This window comes from Chanos chanos, chromosome 1 (genome assembly GCF_902362185.1).
Source record: "Chanos chanos chromosome 1, fChaCha1.1, whole genome shotgun sequence".
In the NCBI taxonomy this organism is placed as follows: domain Eukaryota; kingdom Metazoa; phylum Chordata; class Actinopteri; order Gonorynchiformes; family Chanidae; genus Chanos; species Chanos chanos.
In genome coordinates, this window is record NC_044495.1 from 38962035 (window position 1) to 38984370 (window position 22336).

General features: G+C 39.6%; 1 protein-coding gene across 1 annotated transcript in view; it reads left to right on the forward strand.

Annotated features, from left to right (window-relative positions):
• spon1b (spondin 1b) overlaps window positions 1-22336 on the forward strand; it is a 59546-nt gene that overhangs the window by 33400 nt on the left and 3810 nt on the right. The window contains exons 7-12 of the mRNA XM_030788608.1: window positions 13026-13090; window positions 16174-16375; window positions 17395-17535; window positions 18301-18376; window positions 18868-19050; window positions 20862-21032. Coding sequence (XP_030644468.1) covers window positions 13026-13090; window positions 16174-16375; window positions 17395-17535; window positions 18301-18376; window positions 18868-19050; window positions 20862-21032 — 838 coding nt within the window. The remainder of the gene's footprint in view (window positions 1-13025; window positions 13091-16173; window positions 16376-17394; window positions 17536-18300; window positions 18377-18867; window positions 19051-20861; window positions 21033-22336) is intronic.

Consider the following 22336-nt stretch of genomic DNA (forward strand, 5'->3'; position numbering starts at 1 on the left):
GATAATCAAGTTATTTGCATAGCAATATTAGCTAATGATCTCTTTTGCATATGATAAACTCTCCAAAACGTAGATTGCTTTCAAAGTGCAGGCTGTGTGTGTGTGTGTGTGTGTGTGTGTGTGTGTGTGTGTGTGTGTGTCCGCGAGCGCGCGCACATGTTTGCGTGTTTTTGTGCGTGTTTACGTGTATCCCCATGTAATTTTGAGGATTAAGCACCCTATAAAGCAGGTCCTTTTTGTTGCTGCTGCAGCTGGCTGTGTTTGTCACTGTCAGTACTTCGCTTTATTTATTTGTCGACAGGACGCGTGATACCCACGGAAACATCTTTATTTCTGTTGTTGTCAGAAAGGATGCCTGGGACCACATGCACACTGTCACTTTGTGTCTACAGAGCAATTTATTTCAGCAAGACAGAATTATTACACCAGTGAGACAAAATTTCACAATTTCAAAGATACAGAGTCAGTTGATGCTGTGAAAAGCAGACAGGCACACTGGCTGTTGTAACTTCCACACATGTAAGGTTAGACAGTGGGAAAAGCCAAGTCAGAAGCTACCACTGGTTTGTGCATGATTTTTTTTCTATCTTCTTCTAAAGTCCTCTCTTTAAAACATTTATAGAATCTCATATACCCTTGGGAGTATGAGTGTCAGACATTAGTTCTTCTTATGTGCTACCTGATAGAAACTAGGAATACTGTACACATGTCTTAGAAAAACAACATTTGAAAAGGACACACTTATTAATGTTTGTCTGCTATTGCTGCTAAACCAGTTTATCAGATTGCGGTTTACGCTGTATGTCACAGTTTATTACAAAATGATGATGCATTTGAAAAAGATATGCAGTACATTTTGTAATTACTGGAAACCAGTCCTACACAAATAGAATGTCCTTGCTTTTGGCAGATTGCGGTTTTTGAGCTGTCTTCATTTCAGAGTATATTTGCATGCTCTGACAATGAAGAATTGCGACGGAGCAAGCGAAGATAAGCAATACGATTAGAAATCTGATCTACGCGCTCATTACATGTCAAGGCATCGCCTCTTAATGAGATTAAAGTAATGAATATGTATGGCAAGGCCCGTAGGGTGATTAATAAAAACGCCTTTGAATGTTAAGCATTTTATTTGAATAGCCTTTCCCCTCCTCTACTGAGAGAGTGCAGAGATACCACACCACACACCTGTTTTTGTTTGTTTGTTTGTTTGTGTGGTCCATAGTGATAGACCATGTCCCAGCATGCACTACATCAATAATAGAAGCAGGCATATGAACTCACAAATGCCTCTGAACTCTATGCCCAAGTATCCACAGTTTGGCGTTTGAATAACAAGAAGATTAAAAGGTTGTTGCTTTCCAATTGTTCTCTGTGTGTGTGTGTGTGTGTGTGTGTGTGTGTGTGTGTGTGTGTGTGTGTGTATATATATATATATATATATATATATACACACACACATATGATCATGACGTTTTAACAAAAAGCAATGCCAGAATTTAATATGCATCTTTTCCTGCGGGTGGAAGATGAGATTTACTTCTCTATGATGATTGCAATGAAAGGAGATTGATGGACAGCAACAGCCAAACAAAAAGATAACGAGATAGCAAAGCTGTTTTCAGGATAACCTAATCTGTACAGATGCCACAATTAGAGCTACTGATACTTCAGAAGGACATATTTCCACAGAGGACCTTCTTTGTAGTATTCATCAGTGAATATGTGGTGTTACAGACGTGTTGTAAAAATGTGATAATTAGGTTTTGCTTTAATAGTTTAAACGTTGGCTTTTTTTTTTTTTAAATGTACGAGAACTTGTTGAAAAGGTAAGATTATAGTTTTTGACGCAGTACCTACAGCGTTTTGGCAGATTCTTCCTCTTAGATTGCTACCAGGAGCTGAAGGTTGCCATGGTGTTGTTTTATCCTCTCTCTATAATCATTAATATTTTCTTGAAAAAAAAATCAGTGTGAAAAATAGTCATGAAGTTATCCCTCATTTGTCTGATGAATGGCCTAAACAACAAAATCAACTATTGATTCAATAACTGACAAGAAATTAATTAAAATGAGAAAATTGACAGGAGAGACTGTGATGCCTTACTGTTTTGACTGGGACATGTTTTTTTCCCTCCAGAGATATTAGTAATTAAATTTTTTTCTGGGCTGTCACACAGACATATTACTCTTTTTTCGTTCACGTTTTCGTGTCGTGACTAACTCTTTTTTTTTTTTTTTTTTTTAAATAATGATGTCTGCAGACTTGTCTGTTCTTCTTATTAAACCACAATTTCAAATCATTGTAGTTTGAAAATTATCTGTTAATGAGTTTGAGTCACCATAAGTAATGAGATATGAGATTCAGGTGAAATTAAAGGAAAGAAAAGGGTATCTTCATTTTTTGGAGAAAAATCATGCTGGCTCCAAACCCATTCACTGAAATTATTCCACTTAAAAATTTGACAAATAAAGACTATGATAAGAGTTTTGTTAAGTGCAGTTCCTCCCACTGCTGCACTGTGCCATTGGTATTTCAACCACAGTCCATGGGAATGTGTGTACAGCTAAGCTTTATGTCACTTCAGCAGCTGTCAACGTGGCAACAAAAGAAAAGTGGCAGTAATGCTCTATGAAGCTTTTATAGGTTTTGGACATGTCTTCCAACATATTTAGGATATTAAAAACTTTCATTAATACCACAAAGGAGATTCATTTTGCCTGCATACAGATATAGATATATGACTCGATGTAAAAACAAATAAATTCTACCTGCAGTAATTTGGCTCAATTTATAGGTAATGAGGGTAATCTTGGATAATCTTGGGTCATTTGGTTCATCCTCAAAATTCCAAAATTCAGTTACAAAATGTTTGCATTTACGAATTACTGTTATGCATTTAGTTACATAAGCTTGACATAATTTCATTTTGTGTTACTAAAACATCACATCCTGTCTCAGTCTAAAACTGAACCAGTTTATTAATGGACCAGGGCTGTGACATCTGTCACCACATTGACTCATTGTCATCCCTTCACCGCTCCCTGTGTGTCCCTCCTGAAGCTCCACACTTGGCGGAAAAGGACATGCTCCCCTGGGAGAGAAGAGGGCTTGCAACCGAAAGGTTGCCAGTTCGATTCCCAGAACCGGCAGAAAGACATCCAAGGCTGAAGTACCCTTGGGCAAGGCACTTAACCCCCAACTTCCCCCCCCCCGGGCGCAGGTGTGCTGCCCACTGCTGATGCACCTAGTGGTTGTGTGTGCTCACTACTGGTGTGTTAGGATGGCTTAAATGTAGAGGTCAAATTCACTGCCCACAATGTGTGCGTGCGATCACAGAGATTTAATCATAATCTTTCATCTTTAGTTCATTGGAGACCTGAAATTGAAACTACATAGTCTTACAGTCAGTGCTAAATGAATGAAGTCACCTGGTTGGTTGCTATACTGCTATGTTGTCCATATGCGGCTCCTTTGTGAAACAAACTCTGACACACTCTGAGATCCCTCTTCCAAATAGTAATGTTTTTGCAGCTGTTTCATTGCAACTGGGTTGTGTACAAACAGAAATGATCTGGATGACACTTTTGCGCCTTATTTCCTACTTGTCAAGCATCAGTGTCATTACAGAGACATATTTAACTTATGCTAATTAAACTGGACAGAAAGACACCCCATGAACTAGATTACTCACATAGCCTGACCGAACATTACTTTAGAATGCTAACAGAAACAGTTGCAAATTCAATACAGCAATGTTAGTGTATAAATCTAGAGTAGCTAGGCAAACTAAATCAAGTGAATGGATTCTGTCTCTCAAGATTGTTGAAATTTGATTTATTTTAAGAGAGTTCTGAGATGGAAAAATGTAAATCAAATTTCCAGTATAGTTCTGTGATAGCCACCCATTGTTTTTCTCTGCAGTGGGCGGAGCCAAGAAGTTTGACCTTCATTGGCCACATTTTTTGACGCATGTAACCTGTATCAGAACTAATCTACTGAGAAGAGATCTTTTTGGAAGAGCTCTGCTGTAGAACCCAGAATCTTCCTCACCTGTCAGATCTGTGCGTTCAAACTTTTGAGGGCTGAAACAACAGGTAACCGAGACGATGAAAAAAAAAAAAAATCTCATTCGTAACACTGTCGAAAAGTGATATTCCGTGCATGGAGGTTGCCTAGGTTTCTATATCCCCCCCTCCTTGCCTTTGTTTCTAAACACTCTTGCCTCTCGTGTCACTTCCCATTAGCGGAGTTTTGGACTGGTAATGCAGAGAAGACAAGATAATCACAGTCGGATACAGCGTGGACAGTGTGGCGCATTCAGAAACGGCCCCATTTGCATCTCTATGGAGCTGCTCTGTCACAGTACTGCGGTGTGTCAGACCCTCAACGTACTCTTAAAGCTTTAAGCTAGAACTGCTCACATTTAAGCTGTTCTCCCAAGTAATTGCTGTGTGCTGATGCCAAAAAAGGAAACTGGACGCCTTTTGGCCTTTAAATCAATGCTGAATGCGCCAAAAAAAAAAAAAAAAAAAAAAGAATGCCAAAAATACCATTGCTTCATGCCTGGATTCCTCTGTACTCTGCCAGCGCTAAGAATGTTTATGAGTACGTTAGCATTGCTTTTTGATTTGTGTACATTGTTGGGAACCGCACAATACGGACATGCTATGAGGGTTGTGCAGTTCTAAAGCAAGCATGGGCAACACACACTGTTTCTCACTATAAAAAAAAAAAAATTTTTTAAAGAATGTGACAGATAAAAAAAAAAGACAATATTGATTAAATGTCAAAATCAATAGTGCCATCTGATGTTTAAAAAAAAAAGAGGGAAAAAAAAGCCTGGGTTGGTTCCTGCTTATTGACTGAATTTTAGAGGAACTGTCAAAGGGGGAACAACTGTTATAATGGCCAGACTGATCATATGGACCTGAAAGGTTTGCATTTGGACAGAGAAAGGAGTAGTTTTCAATGACAGTTCAAAAAAAAAAAGATTAAAGCAAAAACATGAACCTTTCAGTGCCTCCTTCAAGGAGACAAAGAGCAATTACAGTGCTGAGCAAAGTCATTACAGAAACTAATATGAATTTCAGCGACCCATTAAATTTACTACCTTAACTTTTTTAGGAATGTACTAGAGTAAAGTTCTGCCCTCAATTCACTTTTATTTCCAATAACCTCCCAAAGTTTTATGGAGAGCTCAAGAAAACATACTTTTTTTGCATAGCATGCTCAGGGAAGCAAGGAAATGACATGTTTATCATGATTAATTGCTCATAGTTTGGGCTACAACCCCCTCTCTCTCTCTCTCCCTCTCTCTCTCTTATTTAGTCCAGTCCAAATAAAGCTAATGTCAACTCAAGTGAGTTCTTGAGTTAACAGAGCAACACAGCTTGGCCTGTGGTGTTGGTTTCAGTCCGCCTGGCTCGCTTAGGTCAGTGAGGTCAATTTCCCTCCCAGCAGGTCTGTTCCCCAGGCAGGCAGGAGGGCCTGAAACTAATTATGAAGCATGGGACTGTGTAAAGTCAACTCAGATGAAGGTCAAAGCAATTACTACACATTCTGGCTTCCCTCATCTATCTGCCACCTCCTCCTTTCCTTCATTCATGGCTGTTGTGAAGTGAACTGCTGTATAACCCCGAGTTCAAAGGAACGTGCTGCTTCGGTAATTTATTAGTCAAATCTAGCTGCAATGCGTTTTTGTTTTTTTTTTAAGAATTAAAAAAACTTCTATTACTTATTACTCCTACTGTTTGCTGAAGGCCAGTTTGTACGCTAAATTTTATTTAAAAACAAACAAAAGACTGGCCATTATACTGTCTGGATGCCTCGAAATTCAAGACTGAAAAGTTAGTTTTGGAACTTGGAATGAAAGCTTGTCTCTCATCAGCAGCAATTTGCCTTTATACGCTCACCATCTGGAACTCTCCTTCCTTGCATGACAAGTAAATGTCAAGCGTAGCATAGAGATGCAAAGATATGTTGCAATATTTGCAATTATCTCTGGTTTTTTGTTTGCTTAAATAATTGATCCAGAACCAAGACCTAATTAATAACCAGACAATGACGGCAAAATCAGCCGAAACACGCACACATGTACACAGACCAAATAACGCTGTGTAATTGAGGGGACGACATCTGTGGTGCTGCCACTTGAATGTCAATTACAGCTTCATTCCTTGCCTGCAAACTACAGCCAAGACTTTCGTTTGGGAAGACATTAGCATCTGTATACACGCGATGTGTCTGACTAATTGCAGAGAAGCCAAACAAACTCAAATTGCCACAGAAACCCTTTTGTCATAGCAACAACGCAGCAGTACAACACGACAAGCAAGCTAAAACACAGAAAAGCCACACTACATTCAAACTGAACTCAATGGCAAGAGATTCCTAACAAACAAAGTTAGGCAGGAATTTTGTAAGAATTCCTAATGGGGAAGGATCAGTGACATTAGTAGATACTGTTGGTTAAGGTTTACCATTGTGCACAATCTGCCCGCCAGACCGTGTGACTTTGCACTACTGACGAAATATCATAGCTAAGTAGTGCATTTTGCCAGGAAGCATTTGCTTAATGTACGTTCGGTCAATACGTTATATTACCATATAAAATTAAATTTGTCCTGCGGGTGATCGATTGGATTGTTCCAATAAAGTCTAACTTCAAGAGAGCACTGAAAAACAAGCTTCTTCCTCTCTCTCTCTCTCTCTCTGTCTACATCACAAGGGTAAAACCTTAGATTGTACCACGAGCAATGTAGTGAAGACATTGAAAGGTATTTTTTAAATCACACACTTTTCCCCTCTGTCAAGAGAGAAAGTGCTTGGTCTTATCTTTGTGTTCTCATAAACTGTGACTTTGATTAATGAGCCTCAGTGAAGCCCTGCAAGCTTAAATGCCACTTTACAAATTTTTAGAGACAACTAATTTGACGTGGTGAATTTCTGATGTCACTCTTAAGTCGGCATACAAGATGATTGTTTAATCACTCTAAAATATGCCTCACACTTTGCAAGATATGTGTATTTGCTGTTCCTTGAGGTACAGTGAAGAGCATCCAAGTTATTTTTTTTTCTCTTCGAATTGTAAATTGCTGTATAAGATAGGGAATGCAGCGATTAGAAACTCAGTGGAATTAGTCTGCCCCTCCAGTTAAAGAACATACGCTGAGTTTTTTAAGGACAAATTTCGAAGGTTTTTTAGAAATTGCTGACAAGTCTTTGGACGCAAGTAAGCGTTGACAGATACTACCCTACCCTTCAGCCTTTGTCCTCAGTGAATTTAATGTAACAGAACACTTCATGGGTTAGAATGGAGGGGAAATTCAATCTGTCTGTCACAGACAGCTTTCTGTGGTGTTGTGGGGAGGGTGGGGGGCACACAAAAATTTGTGTTATATAAAGGTTCCATTTTCTTATTTTAGGATAACTGCAGCATTGACAAAAGCCTTAGAAGGATACACAAAGACACAGCCACACACACAGAGTGAGTGAGAGAGGGAGAGAGAGAGGGAGTGAAAGAGGGAAAGGGAACAGAGCTGCCTCAATGTTATCTAGTTTGTTCCTGTCTTGCATTTCCAGGGATTACATTAAAGAGGCCTTGGATGCCGTCCCTGTAAGAGTCGGTTATTATTAGAACACTGCTCTTCTCTGTCACTGGCTGCTCACGAAACATATTACCATAAACACTGGCTCCGGCTCTTCTGTATGGACAACAGAGAAAGGTTATTATGGCTCCCAAAATTACAAAATCTTTTTGATGTCGCCGTCTTGAGCTCAGTGGAGAGTGGACGGTCAGGCCTCGTTGCGGTTATGGTCGATCGGGGATAGCATTTGACCCCCTCTCATGTTGAAATAGTTAATTACAGTCGCACCCAACCTGAACACAAATTAGTTTTGTGTTGCCCCTTACTGTTCCTGTCATCTCTCAGTGCCCAATGCCGTCTTAATTGGACGCCTCAGCCAGTGTGAACACAGATAAGTGTCAGTACTTGTGTGCAGTAGATTAAGCTGTGATTTCTTACAGTTATTTCTGCTGCATGAGTCGATGAAACATCTGCAGTTTTCTTTTATTTGAACTAAAGTTTGGGATTAAGAAAGGATGATGTTTGATAAATTCGCATCACTCTCTGTGGAACAGACATATAATTAGACTTTCTCCATTGTGAGTATTGTGAATTCGTCAGCCTAGCTCATGTGGATTTTATACCCAACTATGACTAATTAAATGTCACATCTTTTGAAAACAAACCAACAAACAAACAAACCAACTAACAAAAAGAAATACAGAAAGTAGCAAAATTATTAGGCAAGTGTGAAACTGTGTTTGCCTGATGGCAGAGTTCTGTTAAGCTGTGTGATCAGGCAAATGAATTCCACCTGTTTCTCGTTCTGTGCCTACATCCAGTTTTATACAAAACAATCCAGAAAATAATCTAACACTAAAACTCAATTATTACCCCATCGGTTCATGACAGGCATTGGCTGCGATCCCAAAAAAAGCTATTTTTGTCATTTCATTAAAGCGCCAACCTGAAAGTAAATGGGTCGAAGTTCAAAAACGGGTACAATGATCAAAAACGGGTACAATGATCAAAAAATGATACAATCGCATCTCCTTAATAACACGACGGCTGTCACAGTCACTCTGTGAAACCCGTGTGAGTGTAACTATTCCTCGTGTCATGGAGTGTTCATTCCTCATTAAAATTCACCTTAACCGCAGTATCTCCACTCCCGCAATGTAAAACATCCCCTCTGGCAAATCACAATGGAGCAAATGCACAGAAGTGTGTGCCTCAGGGGTTTGGTATAGGTTCCTCAGCAGGCCTGTGTACTCAGCCAGTCTGACTCCGACAGGGTAGAGATTAAAGCCAAGGAGTCTCAGTCAACCTGTTGGCTTATGGTACGGCATATTATGAAGGCTCGGTCTGCCTGTCAGAGCACTTCATGACTGTACAGTCGTCTAAAGATGTCTCAGTGCTGAAAAAATCACACAAATCTCATTTATGGTCATTACTGATTTGCATTTAGTCTTTTACGACGCGTCAGGCTATGTTAATGGACATGTCAATGGCTCAATTGTTACTAAAGCATCGTCGTTGTACAGTGAGAAGCCTGGAACTTAACTGTAGGAGAGAAACAGAGAGAGAGTCTTATTAGTCATGGCCTTGCCACTCAGCCTCAGGGGCCAGTGACCAGCCTGACTGACATTTCGCTCAAATCAAATCAATTATAAGTGGCAGGCTGTACACAACAGTGACCATGCATGGACACAGCCGCCGGGCAGGGACCGTGGAGACAGCACAGGGGAGTCAGGACGAGGTCAAGATTACAGATAATTACAGAAGCGAGAGATTAAAAAAAGAAAAGAAAAGAAAAGCTGCCGTTGATGTGATGTAAGAGGGAACTCAGAAAAAAAAGACAGAGAGGTGAATGTCAGTTTGAGGTTATTGTTTGAAACAAGCACAGCGAGTACTGATAAACCACTTTAGGCCGAGCGCAGAAGTTGTTAAATATGATGAAATATTTAATTTGGTAACCATGGAAGCAAAAGGGGTATCCAAGACAGCTTTTAATGAGGCCTGGTCTATGTGTGCTTGTACTGCAAGGCATGGACTTTATGTGACTGGTAGAATTATGAAGAGGTGTAACTTAACATTGATATAATGTAGAGAGAATGGAAAATTTAGACATCTCTTAATTTTCAGTGGGAGAATATGAAAGGCCAAGCAACTGTTACAGCACTGTAGTATTCTGAGCAGTTTTATAGTGACACTGATAGTGTTGAATTATCACTAGGAGTGTATATCTGAGACCGTGGGCTCATATGTACTCTTTTAGTGTTAAATTAGCATTGCTCAATTCAGAGTGTGGTCTCCTCTCCAGTCCTGCCTCTTTATTGATCATTAATCAGCTTTTGTTTTCCCCAGCAAGCCAAAAAGTTCTAACCAATGTTAATGGTACTAGAACATTCATTGTTATCATTGTTTCTAAAAGTATGGATCCACTTAAAATAAGCCAAGGGTCAAAATTTCTAGAATACTCTACACACTCAAATACTCCAGGAAAGTGTTTTATTTCTGGTGTACTTGCCATTTTCCAAAGGACAGTCTGGACTTCAGTGGTGATGAGTATATGCAGGGAAGTGGGTATGTGTGTGTGTGAGTGTGTGTGAGTGTGTGTATGTGGTTGGGTGCCTCTGTCTATAGTTCAGAGCATATGACGGCTTAAAAAAGCTAAAGGAAATTGAAGAGGTGCCACTGACCTTTCCAGCGGCATTTCTCCATGTGCCCAGCATCTGAGGGACGGCCCTGAGGAGCGCCAGCCGACCGCTTCACTCCTCTTCTCCTCCTTTATCTTTATCCTTTCTTCCCTCCCTTTTTCGCTTTCTCACCTCGTCTGCTCCCACACTCTGTCTCTCTCTCACACACACACACACACACGTCCGGGTCAGTGCAGAGAGCACCTGTATGAAGTGTAAAACATGCCCCCAGCTTCACATCACTGGCCTCCTTTCACCCTTTCATCTTTTCCTCTCACACTTCTCACCATTATCACGTTCTCAAATGGAGCGCTTTCCTCTTCCTTTGAGAGACATTACCAATTCACTCGCTCCCTCAGAGAGGAAAAGAAGGTGCTCTGCATGACTTACAGACAGTGGATGTATTTCAAATTTACATCCCTCTCAATACATAAATAAATAAACAATATCCCCATTTGTAATGAGATGTAAAACAGTTGCATCAAGAGAGTCACACACAAAAAAAGAAGAAGAAGAAGGAGAAAGCAGCTTGTTCAAAGAGATGAGATTATGAGTTCGCTGAGGTATTGAGATTTTGGCCCTGTAATTACTGGATGTTTGTTAAAATGTCCGCAGAACAACTGTTGTTTTTGAAGCAGAAATCTTCTTCCTGCAAGTTATTAACTAAACTGAGGTTGACGTCTTATTGAACCTCGTCAGTTGAGACTGGACAGAAAAGTGCTATTAGTTTGCTGTTGATGATACATAAGGATATCTATGTCTCTGTTACAAAGGACTGTGTCTGCAGAGAGGCTTTTTTTGTGTGAGTGTGTGTGTATGTGGAGAGAGTGGCTTGCAAGCCAGGAATTTGTGACCAAAAAGTGCAAGGCAGAGGCAAAACACAGACTTGGTCCAAAGAGCTGAGAGTGGAATTGAAGGCAGACAGGCCCCTTACAAAAAGCCCTGGAGAGCAGCAGCGTATCAAGACGCTTGAAGAAGTGCCAGCCAACCATAAACACAACCTTTTTTTGGCAGCTTTTTAGGTCATATCTCAAAGGTTTTTGTCTCTTCTAAAGAAGAAGGCCACACTCTGTGTGTGTGTGTGTGCGTGTGTGTGTGTGTGTGTGTGTGTGTCTGTGTGTGTGTCAATCTTCATGCTTTTGAGCATATATGCAGTCGACTAACTTATATGTATAATTGCTGAATTGCAAATTTAAAAAAAATCAAAAAAATGTTCTTTCTGGAAAACGTTTTTTAAACACAGTTATGACTGATAGTTCCCTCTCTGAGTTTCACCACCTGAGAAAACGTAAGAAGACCAGAAATAAGATACTGATTCTTTAACATGCACTTTTTACGAGTGACCAGCTCCGTGTGTTAGGTAAAGGATTTTTGCAGAGGAAGGTTCGTTTGGAAAATTAGTCTGAGCGTTGAGCTTGTTTCTAAGGCCATCTGTTACTCTGAGACATTTTCATCAATTTAGCCAATTAACAGATTAATTGCTTGATTAATCAGCGCTGAAACAGCTGTGAACCGAAGTCAGCAGGGCGCAGCGGGGTCCTCCAGAAGCTTCTAGTCCATTATGAAAAGATGTGGTCCAGCTGAAATCAATCATCAACACAGAACCAAGAGTCCAGATTTCCAATTTTATTACACACTGGCTCTGTTCATTAGACTACCAGATGAATGTACATTGTAAACATCTGAAAATATTGGTATTTTTACTCAAAACTGATTTTTTGACAAATGTTCTCTGAGCTAAAATAAGCCTAAAGTACATCATATTGTGCCTTGCCAAAAGCCTTTCTTCATGAATGCTGTTTTTTTTTTCTAACTGTGTATAAAGTCTAAAATTTGACTGTACAATCAAGACTTCAACACTTGGTGATCCATTTTAGACTCTAGGCTATGTCTGAGTACGGTTTGCACTAACATTCCTATTAAAGACTTGTCAAAACATGTCATGACCGCCATAAAGCATTCCTTCTCAATTTGGTGTTTTTAAACTATTAATATTTTGATTAAACATTTCATGCGGTCATTCGTTAAGTGCCATCATGTTTTAAATTTCTAAGATATGAGATGTTTTTAAATCATGAACTGATGAATACACAGTTGAAAACATAGGCACTGTTCTTTTACCCCCTTTGATGTTGGACACAAGCTCTGACAACACAGGAACAATTCCTGCTTAGTTATACATCAAAAGAGTGTGTTCACTGGCAGGATGTTAATTTTTCAACATCAAGCCTTCTGCGATGCTGACATCTTATTTTGCCAAAGGAAAGAGTCCATCTCTTACAAAAAGGAAGTTAGTGCGAATAACATCCAACTAGAAGAAAAAAGAGGATTGACTGTTCATATTCAGAGATGTCACAGTGCAAATGCTTATTGACTCCCAAATCCTTAGTCTAAGAACATTTCAAGTAGAATGAAGCACGAAAATGTAGCCAGGAGTGTTAGAGAAAGATGCTGTGTTTCGAAATCAGCGCAGAGAGAACTGTGTGAATAAAATCATAGTCGAACAGTTAACCTCATGACACGGAAACCCTCAGCTAGAAATTTCCAGCGTTCATTGAAAGCCATTTCTATTATCAGCGTATAGGCTATATCTCAGCATTTACCCTTAGTATCCCCACCTGACCACTGGCAATACACCCTCAGAGGACGTGTCATTCTGCAGTTCGAAAGAATTTGAAACGAGCAGTACAGAACAGCATGAGCATACTCCAGATATACAATGTGATTAAACTGTTGCATTTTTTCTCTCCTCACACAGGGAGATGATGTTCTTACAGTAATCAAGACAAAAGCACAATGGCCCGCCTGGCAGCCACTGAACGTGTAAGTAAACAGCCATTGGTTTATTTGTCACCTGCCTTGTTAAAAGTGATAAATTTGTCCGGAGTTCTTTGCCGAAGTCCAGTATAATTATTCTGTGCACTGTAAAAGGGTATCTTAAAAGCAATGCTTCCTTGGGTGATTTATAAGCAAAATGACTCTTATGTATTGCCGCTTTTTCCGAATCACCCACTGCTCTGTTTACTTATTGGGTTTCTATTTTGGGGGTTCTTTACATGTTCTATATGGGGCGCAGTTTGTAAAAAAGTTGCACCTTTGGTTTTCCTGCTCAGTTTTTTCACATTTAGCATTGCCAAATGTTAAAAAAAAGCACTACAATGTTCAACCGTCACTTTTTTAAAACATTTAGAGAGAAATTCATGTAAAATATTGGAATACCTTTTCCAAGAGTTATGATTTTCATTAAACCAAAATTATAAAATAATATATTACATAGATATAAATGCTAAATGTAAATGTCAAATGTAAATATTAAATATAAATGTAAATGTTAAATGTAAACATAAATGTAAATGTGTTATATATTATTCTTATTCTTATTCTTCTTATTATTGTCATTATTATTATTATTATTACTATTATTATTATTATTATTATTATTAACAATAATAATAATATTGAAAATTTATTCACAACCTTTTAAGCTGTGAACACCAAAAATAGCTTCGAAATGTACGGCAGCTGCCACACCAGAAAAAGAAAAACGGATCAGAATCACTTTATAACGTGAAAAGTTTATTGTGATAACAAGATGTTTCTCATGTTTTAACAAGAGAATTTAGGCTATAACGTGAAACTCATGTTTGAATGAGGCACGCGGTGTGCGGAGAATGGATAAACTGAGGAATATGGCTAATTTACACAATTTGCTTAAGTTCTACTTTATTCTTCACTTGAAACATGGCGAGATTCTGCTGTTACTGAGCACAGTGGATGATACTGTAATAAGTATGCATACACTAAGAGGGATTTTAAAATGCTTGAGGCTGTACAGAAGAACGAATGAGTCAGACCCTCTGGCGTACATATCACGGGGAATCTACCTCCACCCTAGACCAGCTTATCTATAACATGAAATGTTTCATGATGTAATAAAAACTTTTCTTGTTATAACAATGCACTATTTATCTTGTTATGACGTGAAACGTTTCATGTTAAAACAAACTAATTGTGTCCAATCGTGTAAATTAGCTATATATATCATATATCATATATATCATTCAAACATGAGTTTCACTCCATAGCCAAACAATATAAATTCTCTTGTTAGAATGTGAAAAACATTTTGTTATCACATTAAACTTTTCACGTTATAATGTGATTCTGACCCGTTTTTCTTTTTCTGGTGTGGCAGCTGCCGCCCCTTTCCATGCAAAACAATGAGGGGCGTGGCTAAGTAGCATATTTGCTATATATTTAGTTTTCAAATCCTACATTTAGATTTAACATTTAACATTTACATTTAACATTTGCATGTATACTTAACATTCACATTTATATTTAACATTTAACTTTAACATTTACCTTTATATTTAACATTTATATCTGTATAATATATTATTTTATCATTTTGGTTTAATGCAGATCATTACTCTTGGAAAAGGTATAACAATATTTTACAAGAATTTCTCTCTAAATGTTTAAAAAAAAGTGACAGTTGAACACTGTAGTGCATTTTTTTACATTTGGCAATGCTAAATGTGAAAAAACAGAGCAGGAAAACCAAAGGTGCAACTTTTTACAAACTGCGCCCCATAGTTCTGTTGCTTCGAATATGTCTTAAAGAGATAAAGGAAGAGCTGGAGGACATGTTTATGAAAACGACAGGTCTTTTAGCACCTGCTGGGCCCGGAGGATGTTTCCCTTTAGATGTATTAATGAGCAGGTTAATATTTTATGAGCTATTTTGTTTTGCGTGGAGGGAAGGCATCCCGTTCTGATGAGCGTTGCGTTTCCTCGAGGTACTTCTACAATTGAGGTTAATGAAATTCCTCAGGCTCCGATACATCAAGACATTAAATTGACCTATTTTAATAGCTCTCTGTCTTTCTCTTTCTGAAAGTAAAACGGAGTGTGATTTTAATTTGAAATTAATAAACTAATCATTTTCAAACATGAAGAATGCACACAAACTACTATCATGTAAAAACCCAAAAGCATCGAGGTAATTGTTAGCAGAAGTGGTTTTTTGCAACTTTTCTTGCTCGTTACACGATTTTACTTGCTAAGAGTCCGTGAAGCTCCAACTCCCTCAGTTAGGGTCAGTCAGTCTAAGTATTCTGTTTTTGGCAGAGCTTAAGTTATTACACTAACATTAGTTATACACACACATGCAATGCTCTCCCTTTCCCTACCCCTCCCACAGGAACAGAAGAAAAAGACAGAAAGAGAGAGAGAGAGAGAGAGAGAGAGAGAGAGAACAACTTCCCAAAGCACAGCCAACTCTCCCCTCTCGCTCTGAAGAGTGCAGGACTCTCTCTCTGTCTCTCTCTCTCTTTCTCTCTCTCTCTCTTTTGAAGCTCTCTGTTATGGAGTGTGGGCTGTGCGAGAAGCAAGGCAGTGGTATCACTATGAATATTTTATGTATGTTAATCGATCGAGTAGCATCGCTGTGGCAAGCTCACAGGCAGCGCGGTATTTGTGGCGGTGGTTATTTTCATAAACAGCCTCTTATCAGTGCCATTAGCTCAATGAATTCCCACATGCACACACTACGAGAGATAATAAATGCTTTGCTCTAGCTCCGTACTGTAACTCGCGCACGACAACTACAGAAAACACTGTGAAGTTGTATTGTAAGGTGATAAGAGTCTTAAATAATGACTATGGTTGTCCCTTTAATGCTGATACGAACAGTTCCACAGGGCTTATTTGATGTTTCTCACACACACATTAAAGGCTTGCATGTAGCGATAATGTGTTCCAATGTGCAATAATAATGCATCTAAAAATAAAAAGTTCGAAGATATGCTCGACCCATGTTTCTTGGTAACTTAGCAGTACTTTCTGTCTTTCTTTTGTTCTCTCTTTCTCTCTCTCATATCTTTATCTATCTATCTCTGAAGGCGGGCGGCTCCTTCGGCTGAGTTCTCAGTGGACCGTACACGTCACTTAATGTCCTTCCTGACTATGCTGGGGCCTAGCCCTGACTGGAATGTGGGATTGTCAGCAGAGGACCTTTGCACCAAGGAGTGTGGCTGGGTCCAGAAGCTTATCAAGGACCTGGTGCCTTGGGACGCTGGCACTGACAGTGGGGTCACCTACGAAGTGAGTTTAACCCAAAGCATAAGATCCATTTAGACCTTAGTTTAAATTCCATGCATAGTGTGAACTAGATACAGCTGTTTGCAACATCTACATTTAACATGCAAAAACAGTGACCTAATCAGTGATTTATAAATATATGCACATTTGTTTATGATGCAAATATAGTTCCGAATATGAAAGGGGGGGGCGGGGGGGGGGGGGGGGGGGGGGTGACAGTCATTTCCAAACGTGTTTTGTAATATGTAAGGAAGAACAGAAAGAAAGAGTGCAGCTGGTTTGCCTTCGCTGTAGATGTAGAACGAAGGTTTGTTGATCTACTTTCCATTTACACTGCTTCAACTTGTTTTTAGTTTACTTCTCATGAATATACAAACTGCCGCAGAACTGCTGGAGAGGGGGGGAAAAAAAGTAAATAGCACAGGAGGAAAAAAAAGACAGAAAAGAGCATGAACACGAGGTAGAGCATGGACCACTTTGTTATTTGTGTTATTAAGGAAGCCCGTATTTACACAAGAAGTATTTTGCTCTGACTGGGGCTTAAGCCTGAGCTTTTGCAAATATGTACTCAAGATGCTGAAGCAGAAATCAGGCTCTCTCCGTAGCACTGCCTCCTGCTGGCCATGTGGTGGAGTGTTTATCTAAAATTACAGCAAACAATATAGGAGTACACACTTGGGTTCAAATGGTGACAGAACTTGATGTAACTTTCAAGAGCACTTAGCCTTAGATGCATAAGCCTGAATTTCCTCGAGTGGAACCGCACACAACAACAGGTGAGTCACAGAGCAGCCAGGGTGGGAAACGATGTCGTAAATCACTCATAAAGGGAATTTTACACAGGTAATAAATTATGGATGTGGAGATCAAACATGGGAACCCTCTAGCAGATGGCTGAGAAGTGACAGACTCAGCTGCTTCGACGCTCATGGCTTCTCGCTCTCTCTCTCTCTCTCTGTCTCTCTCTCTTTCTCTCTCTCCCTCTCTCTCTCTCTGTGTTTCTGTGTCTGTATCTGTTTCAGTCTCCCAACAGACCCACCGTGCCTCAGGAACGTATCCGACCCCTCACCAGTCTGGACCACCCCCAGAGTCCCTTTTATGATCCCTCTGGCGGGCCCATGACCCCCCTGGCCAGGGTGGTGGTAGAGAGAATTGCCAGAAAGGTGCCCAAACCATTCTCACACTCAGTTTGTGCCTGGACTTGAATCAATGTTCATTCAAAAGAGTCTTACGGTTACTGTTGTCAAAGTGCTCCATAAGTGATCCATAGTCACACCAGTCAGCTCTTGGTCTACAGATATTTCAGTGGTGTAGAACAGCAGGCTCTTCTACATAACTGGCTGTTGTAATATATGTGTATTGAGTTCTTTATCGTGATAAGAAACCACACTTCTTGGACTGCTGAATCACACACTACTTGGTTTGTTCGAGATATTCAAAGAAATTAAGGAAACCATTTGAGTCGTAAGAGAGTGGCTCACAAATCTTACTCCACAAAAGCACGAATTTCATGCTCTTCGTCTCCTCTCAAACATATGTCTGTAATCATCTAAATGTCAACACTGTGCATGTGGATTCCTCTCTGTTTCTTTATCACACGAAATGTCGAACAGTTTTACCCCAAATCCAGATGTTTCCTTTCTGCTCAACAGCTGTGAAGAATCTTGAACTTTGGAACCTTGGAATCCAAAGTAACCGATACACAGAAAAAGATACACGCTGTCAGCTGTCCTCCAATTCCACAATCATAACATAGTTAACTACCTGGCGAAGATAACAATATTTTTTAATTTGTTTTGGGGGGATTTTTTGTTGTTTTTCTGTTTGCTTTTTTTTTTTTTTTGCAGCTTAAGCTGATAAAAATCAGATGGCAAACTGCAGACCTTATCACAACATGCGATATGTGAAACCTGTTTCTCTGCCCTCAGGGAGAACAGTGTAATACTGTCCCAGACACCGTGGATGATATCGTAGCCGATATTGCGCAGGAAGATAAGGAGGAAGGTGCGTTACCTATGTGCAACTCCAAATTTCAAGCATCTCATTGAAAAACATAGCCTGTCGGATGCTTTAATTAAACATGTGCTGTTGGGCTCCCTGTACAAAGCTCCAGATGTCCCACTGTCACGAAAGTTCAACCAGCAAAGACAATAAGCTTGATATGATTTACGGTCTGTATTCTGCAATTACCTTGCTTTCTGTTCATTTTAAGGCCTAGCAGATTCCCTGCTTATCTGTTTATACTGGTGCACTCTTAGACAGCAGAAAAATGTGAACTTTATGAAGAACATGTGGAGAACATAGAGAACCGAGATCAGATCCCTGCACTAACACGTTCTGTTCATCTGATTGGACACTTGATGATCTGTTTACAAGTTGGACAAGGAGCAGTAGTGATTGGCTCGAGCTGAACTGAGTTTCAGAATCGAGAACCATGTAAGCATCTCCGTTTGCTGTGAATGACTTGTGTCCTCTCTCCCACGCTGTCCGCTCAGATAACACGCCGGAAACGTGCATCTACTCCAACTGGTCTCCCTGGTCAGCTTGCAGCTCATCAACGTGCGATAAGGGCCGAAGGATGAGGCAAAGGATGCTGAAAGCCCAGCTGGATCCCGGAGTTCCCTGCCCACACACCCAGGACTTTGAGCCTTGCATGGGACCAGGCTGCAGCGAGGAAGGTGAGGGCTCGGATACAGGCCTCAACTTTACAGATTCTCCATTCTGCATCGGCAGACCTCTGTTTTCTTTTTCAGTCTGTTCTCACAGCCATCTCACCGTGACCATGAAAATACTGTTGTGTAAGTCCAACGTCGATGCAATTAATCAACCACTCATCTGGGGATGAAAGCACTTCTCATTTCTTCTCAGCGGTATTGTCATTTGTTTACAATAACTGCGTAGGCACTTATTGTAGTTTTGAAAGGAGCGAAAAGTTGAAGGACTGTTTGTTGGGAAGGGTCTTGTATCAGGCATTCAGCTGGCTTGGCAAATAGAATATCGAAGATGGGCAGTGTTTGTTTACTGAGGTATAAGATTGTTTTGTGAAACCCTAGAGTTTAAGTGCAGTATGCTTTTATCTGTTCTCACAGAGACATTGATTCCAGAATCAGACAGGAGTTGACCTGCATACGGTACGCATTGTGAAAGAATTGAGAGACGTTTGCTCTTCAGAGAGCAATCAGACTAAACAGATCAAATCTGAATCTTAGTAAGCGCTTCTTTGACTTTATGAGATAAGAGATATGATCAGAGGAAGCTGTCACATTCTGTCCTCCCCCAGCACTAACTTGAGCTTTTAAAAAAGCCGATGAAAGGCTGCTGTTGTCTTAGATAGCATGAGGCTATCTGTGTTTTTCCCATTAAGAAACAGTCATGTGCAATTCAAGTTGAGTGAATTAGTAAAATGAATTAGTTGATCGATTTGCGGCATGTAACTCATTCATTGATTGAAACATAAATTGTGATCTGAGGTCGAAGTAAAATACAAATCTATCTATCTATCTATCTGTCTGTCTATCTATCTATCTATCTATCTATCTATCTATCTATCTATCTATCTATCTATCTATCTATCTATCTGTCTGTCTGTCTGTCTGTCTGTCTGTCTCTATCTGTGTTGGCTTATCTATCTGTCTGTGTGTTAGGCTGTCTATTGATCCATCCTTCCATCCATCCATCCATCCATCCATCCATCCATCCATCCATCCATTCATCCATCGTCACTTCTGTCTAAAGCAGGTCTAGTGGAGTTTGTTGTGTAGCTTTTCAGAGTTGTTCAAGGCCGTTGCTTTTCTCTGCAACCCAAACCCATCGATTAGCAGGGCCAGTGTGGTGACATTCCTTTGTTTTGTATTTAATGCTTGGTTTAACAGACCACATTGATGGATAGCCCTCAGGCCGGCTAGGGGCCTCATCAAGGCCACGTTTATTTACAGCTTATATTAATGACTCACTTAGTTCTGCTTTATTACGCCTCATTCGCCACTGGTTGCAATCTGTGCACCAGCATCACGGAACAGACAAATCCACAGAGAGACTCCCCAAAGATCATCCATCCTCTGTGATAACAAATCTATTTACAAGCTTTGGTTTGGAGATAATTGGAGAAGCTGGCCCCTAGATAAAGCACAGCTGAACCACTTGGTTTTAGCCCTGATCTGTCTTCCTCGTGGTAGTGGAGAGAGGTTAGGAAAACCTCGTAATTTGATCTACAAACAACGAATAAGAAACTGTCATATATTCAGTGCAAAAACGTCAAATTTTCATCTCACACACAAAGACAAAGAAGGGGGTTTCAGTGACATAACTGAATATTTTGCCACAACAAACATGACCCATCTCTGTGAAAGCGTGTAATATAAGTCACAAGTGTGAAGAGGAGAGGTTGAATAATTAATTCACCTTTATTTGCTCACATTCACCCACGATTACTTATGTAATAGAACAGCGGGTGGATTGTGACACTGCAGTGCTGTGTTTTTTTCCCCAGAACCCTCGACGTGTATGATGTCAGAGTGGATTAGCTGGTCTCCGTGCAGCGCGTCCTGTGGGATGGGTATGAGGTCCAGAGAGAGATATGTCAAACAGTTCCCAGAGGATGGCTCCATCTGCACACTGCCCACGGAGGAGATAGAGAAATGTGTGGTCAACGAGGAATGCTGTAAGTCAAGTAACTGTTCAGTTAGTCTGACTGACCTTCACTCATAAACTGACAGTTATTCACTATTTGTGACATCACTGATATGAGTTTACCTATTCTCTGTTTGTGACATCACCAGTATGACTTTTTTTTTTTCAGTGTTTGTGACATCACTGATTTATTCACTTTTTCAGAGTATGTGACATCACTGATATGAGTTCAGCTATTCAGTGCTTGTGACATCACTGATAGGAGTTTGTTTACTTGTTTTTGCTTTGTGACGTCACTGATGAGCACAGTTATTCAGTGTTTGTGACATCTGTGATATCAGCTCAGCTATTCAGTGTTTGTGAGATCACTGATAGAACTTTACCTATCCTTTTCTGTGACACCATTGATATGAGCACAGTTATTCTCACTTTGTGACATCACTGATAGGAGTTCAATTATTCAGTGTTCGAGACATCACTGATACCAGTTTACTTACTTAGTATTTGTGACATCACTGATAGAAGTTTATTTAATCAGTGTTTATGACGTCATTGATATCAGCTCAGTTATTCAGTGTGACATCACTGATATGTAAAGCAGGTTCTAGACTAAACTCATAAGAGTCCACTTATTCAATGTTTGTGACATCACTGATAGAACTTTACCTATCCTTTTTGTGAGATCATTGATACAGTTATTCTCAGTTTGTGAAATCACTGATACGAGTTCACTTATTCCATGTTTGTGACATCACTGATATCAGTTTGTGACATCACTCATATGAGTTCACATGTTCAGTGTTTGTGAGATCACTGATAGAACTTTACCTATCCTTTTTTGTGAAATCATTGTTATAAGTACAGTTATTCTCAGTTTATGGCATCACTAATCGGAGTTCTCTAAATCAATGTTTGTGACATCATTGATAGAACCTTTTCTGTCCTTTTCTGAAATATCATTTATATGAGCATAGTTACTCTCGGTTTGTGACATTGTTCGAAGGAGTTCAGTTTTTCAGTCTTTGTGACATCATTGATATTATTTTATTTATTCAGTGTTTGTGACATCACTGACATCAGCTCAGTTGTTCAGTGTTTGTGACATCACTGATATCAGCTCATTTATTCAGTGTTTGTGATATCACTCATAAGAGTTCAGTTATTCAGTGTTTGTGATAGTTTAGTTATTCAATGTTTGGGACATCACTGATAGTAGTTTAGTTATTCAGTGTTTATGATGTCACTGGTATCAGCTCAGTTATTCAGTGTTTGTGACATCACTCATATGAATTCACTTATTCAGTGTTTATGACGTCACTGATATCAGCTCAGTTA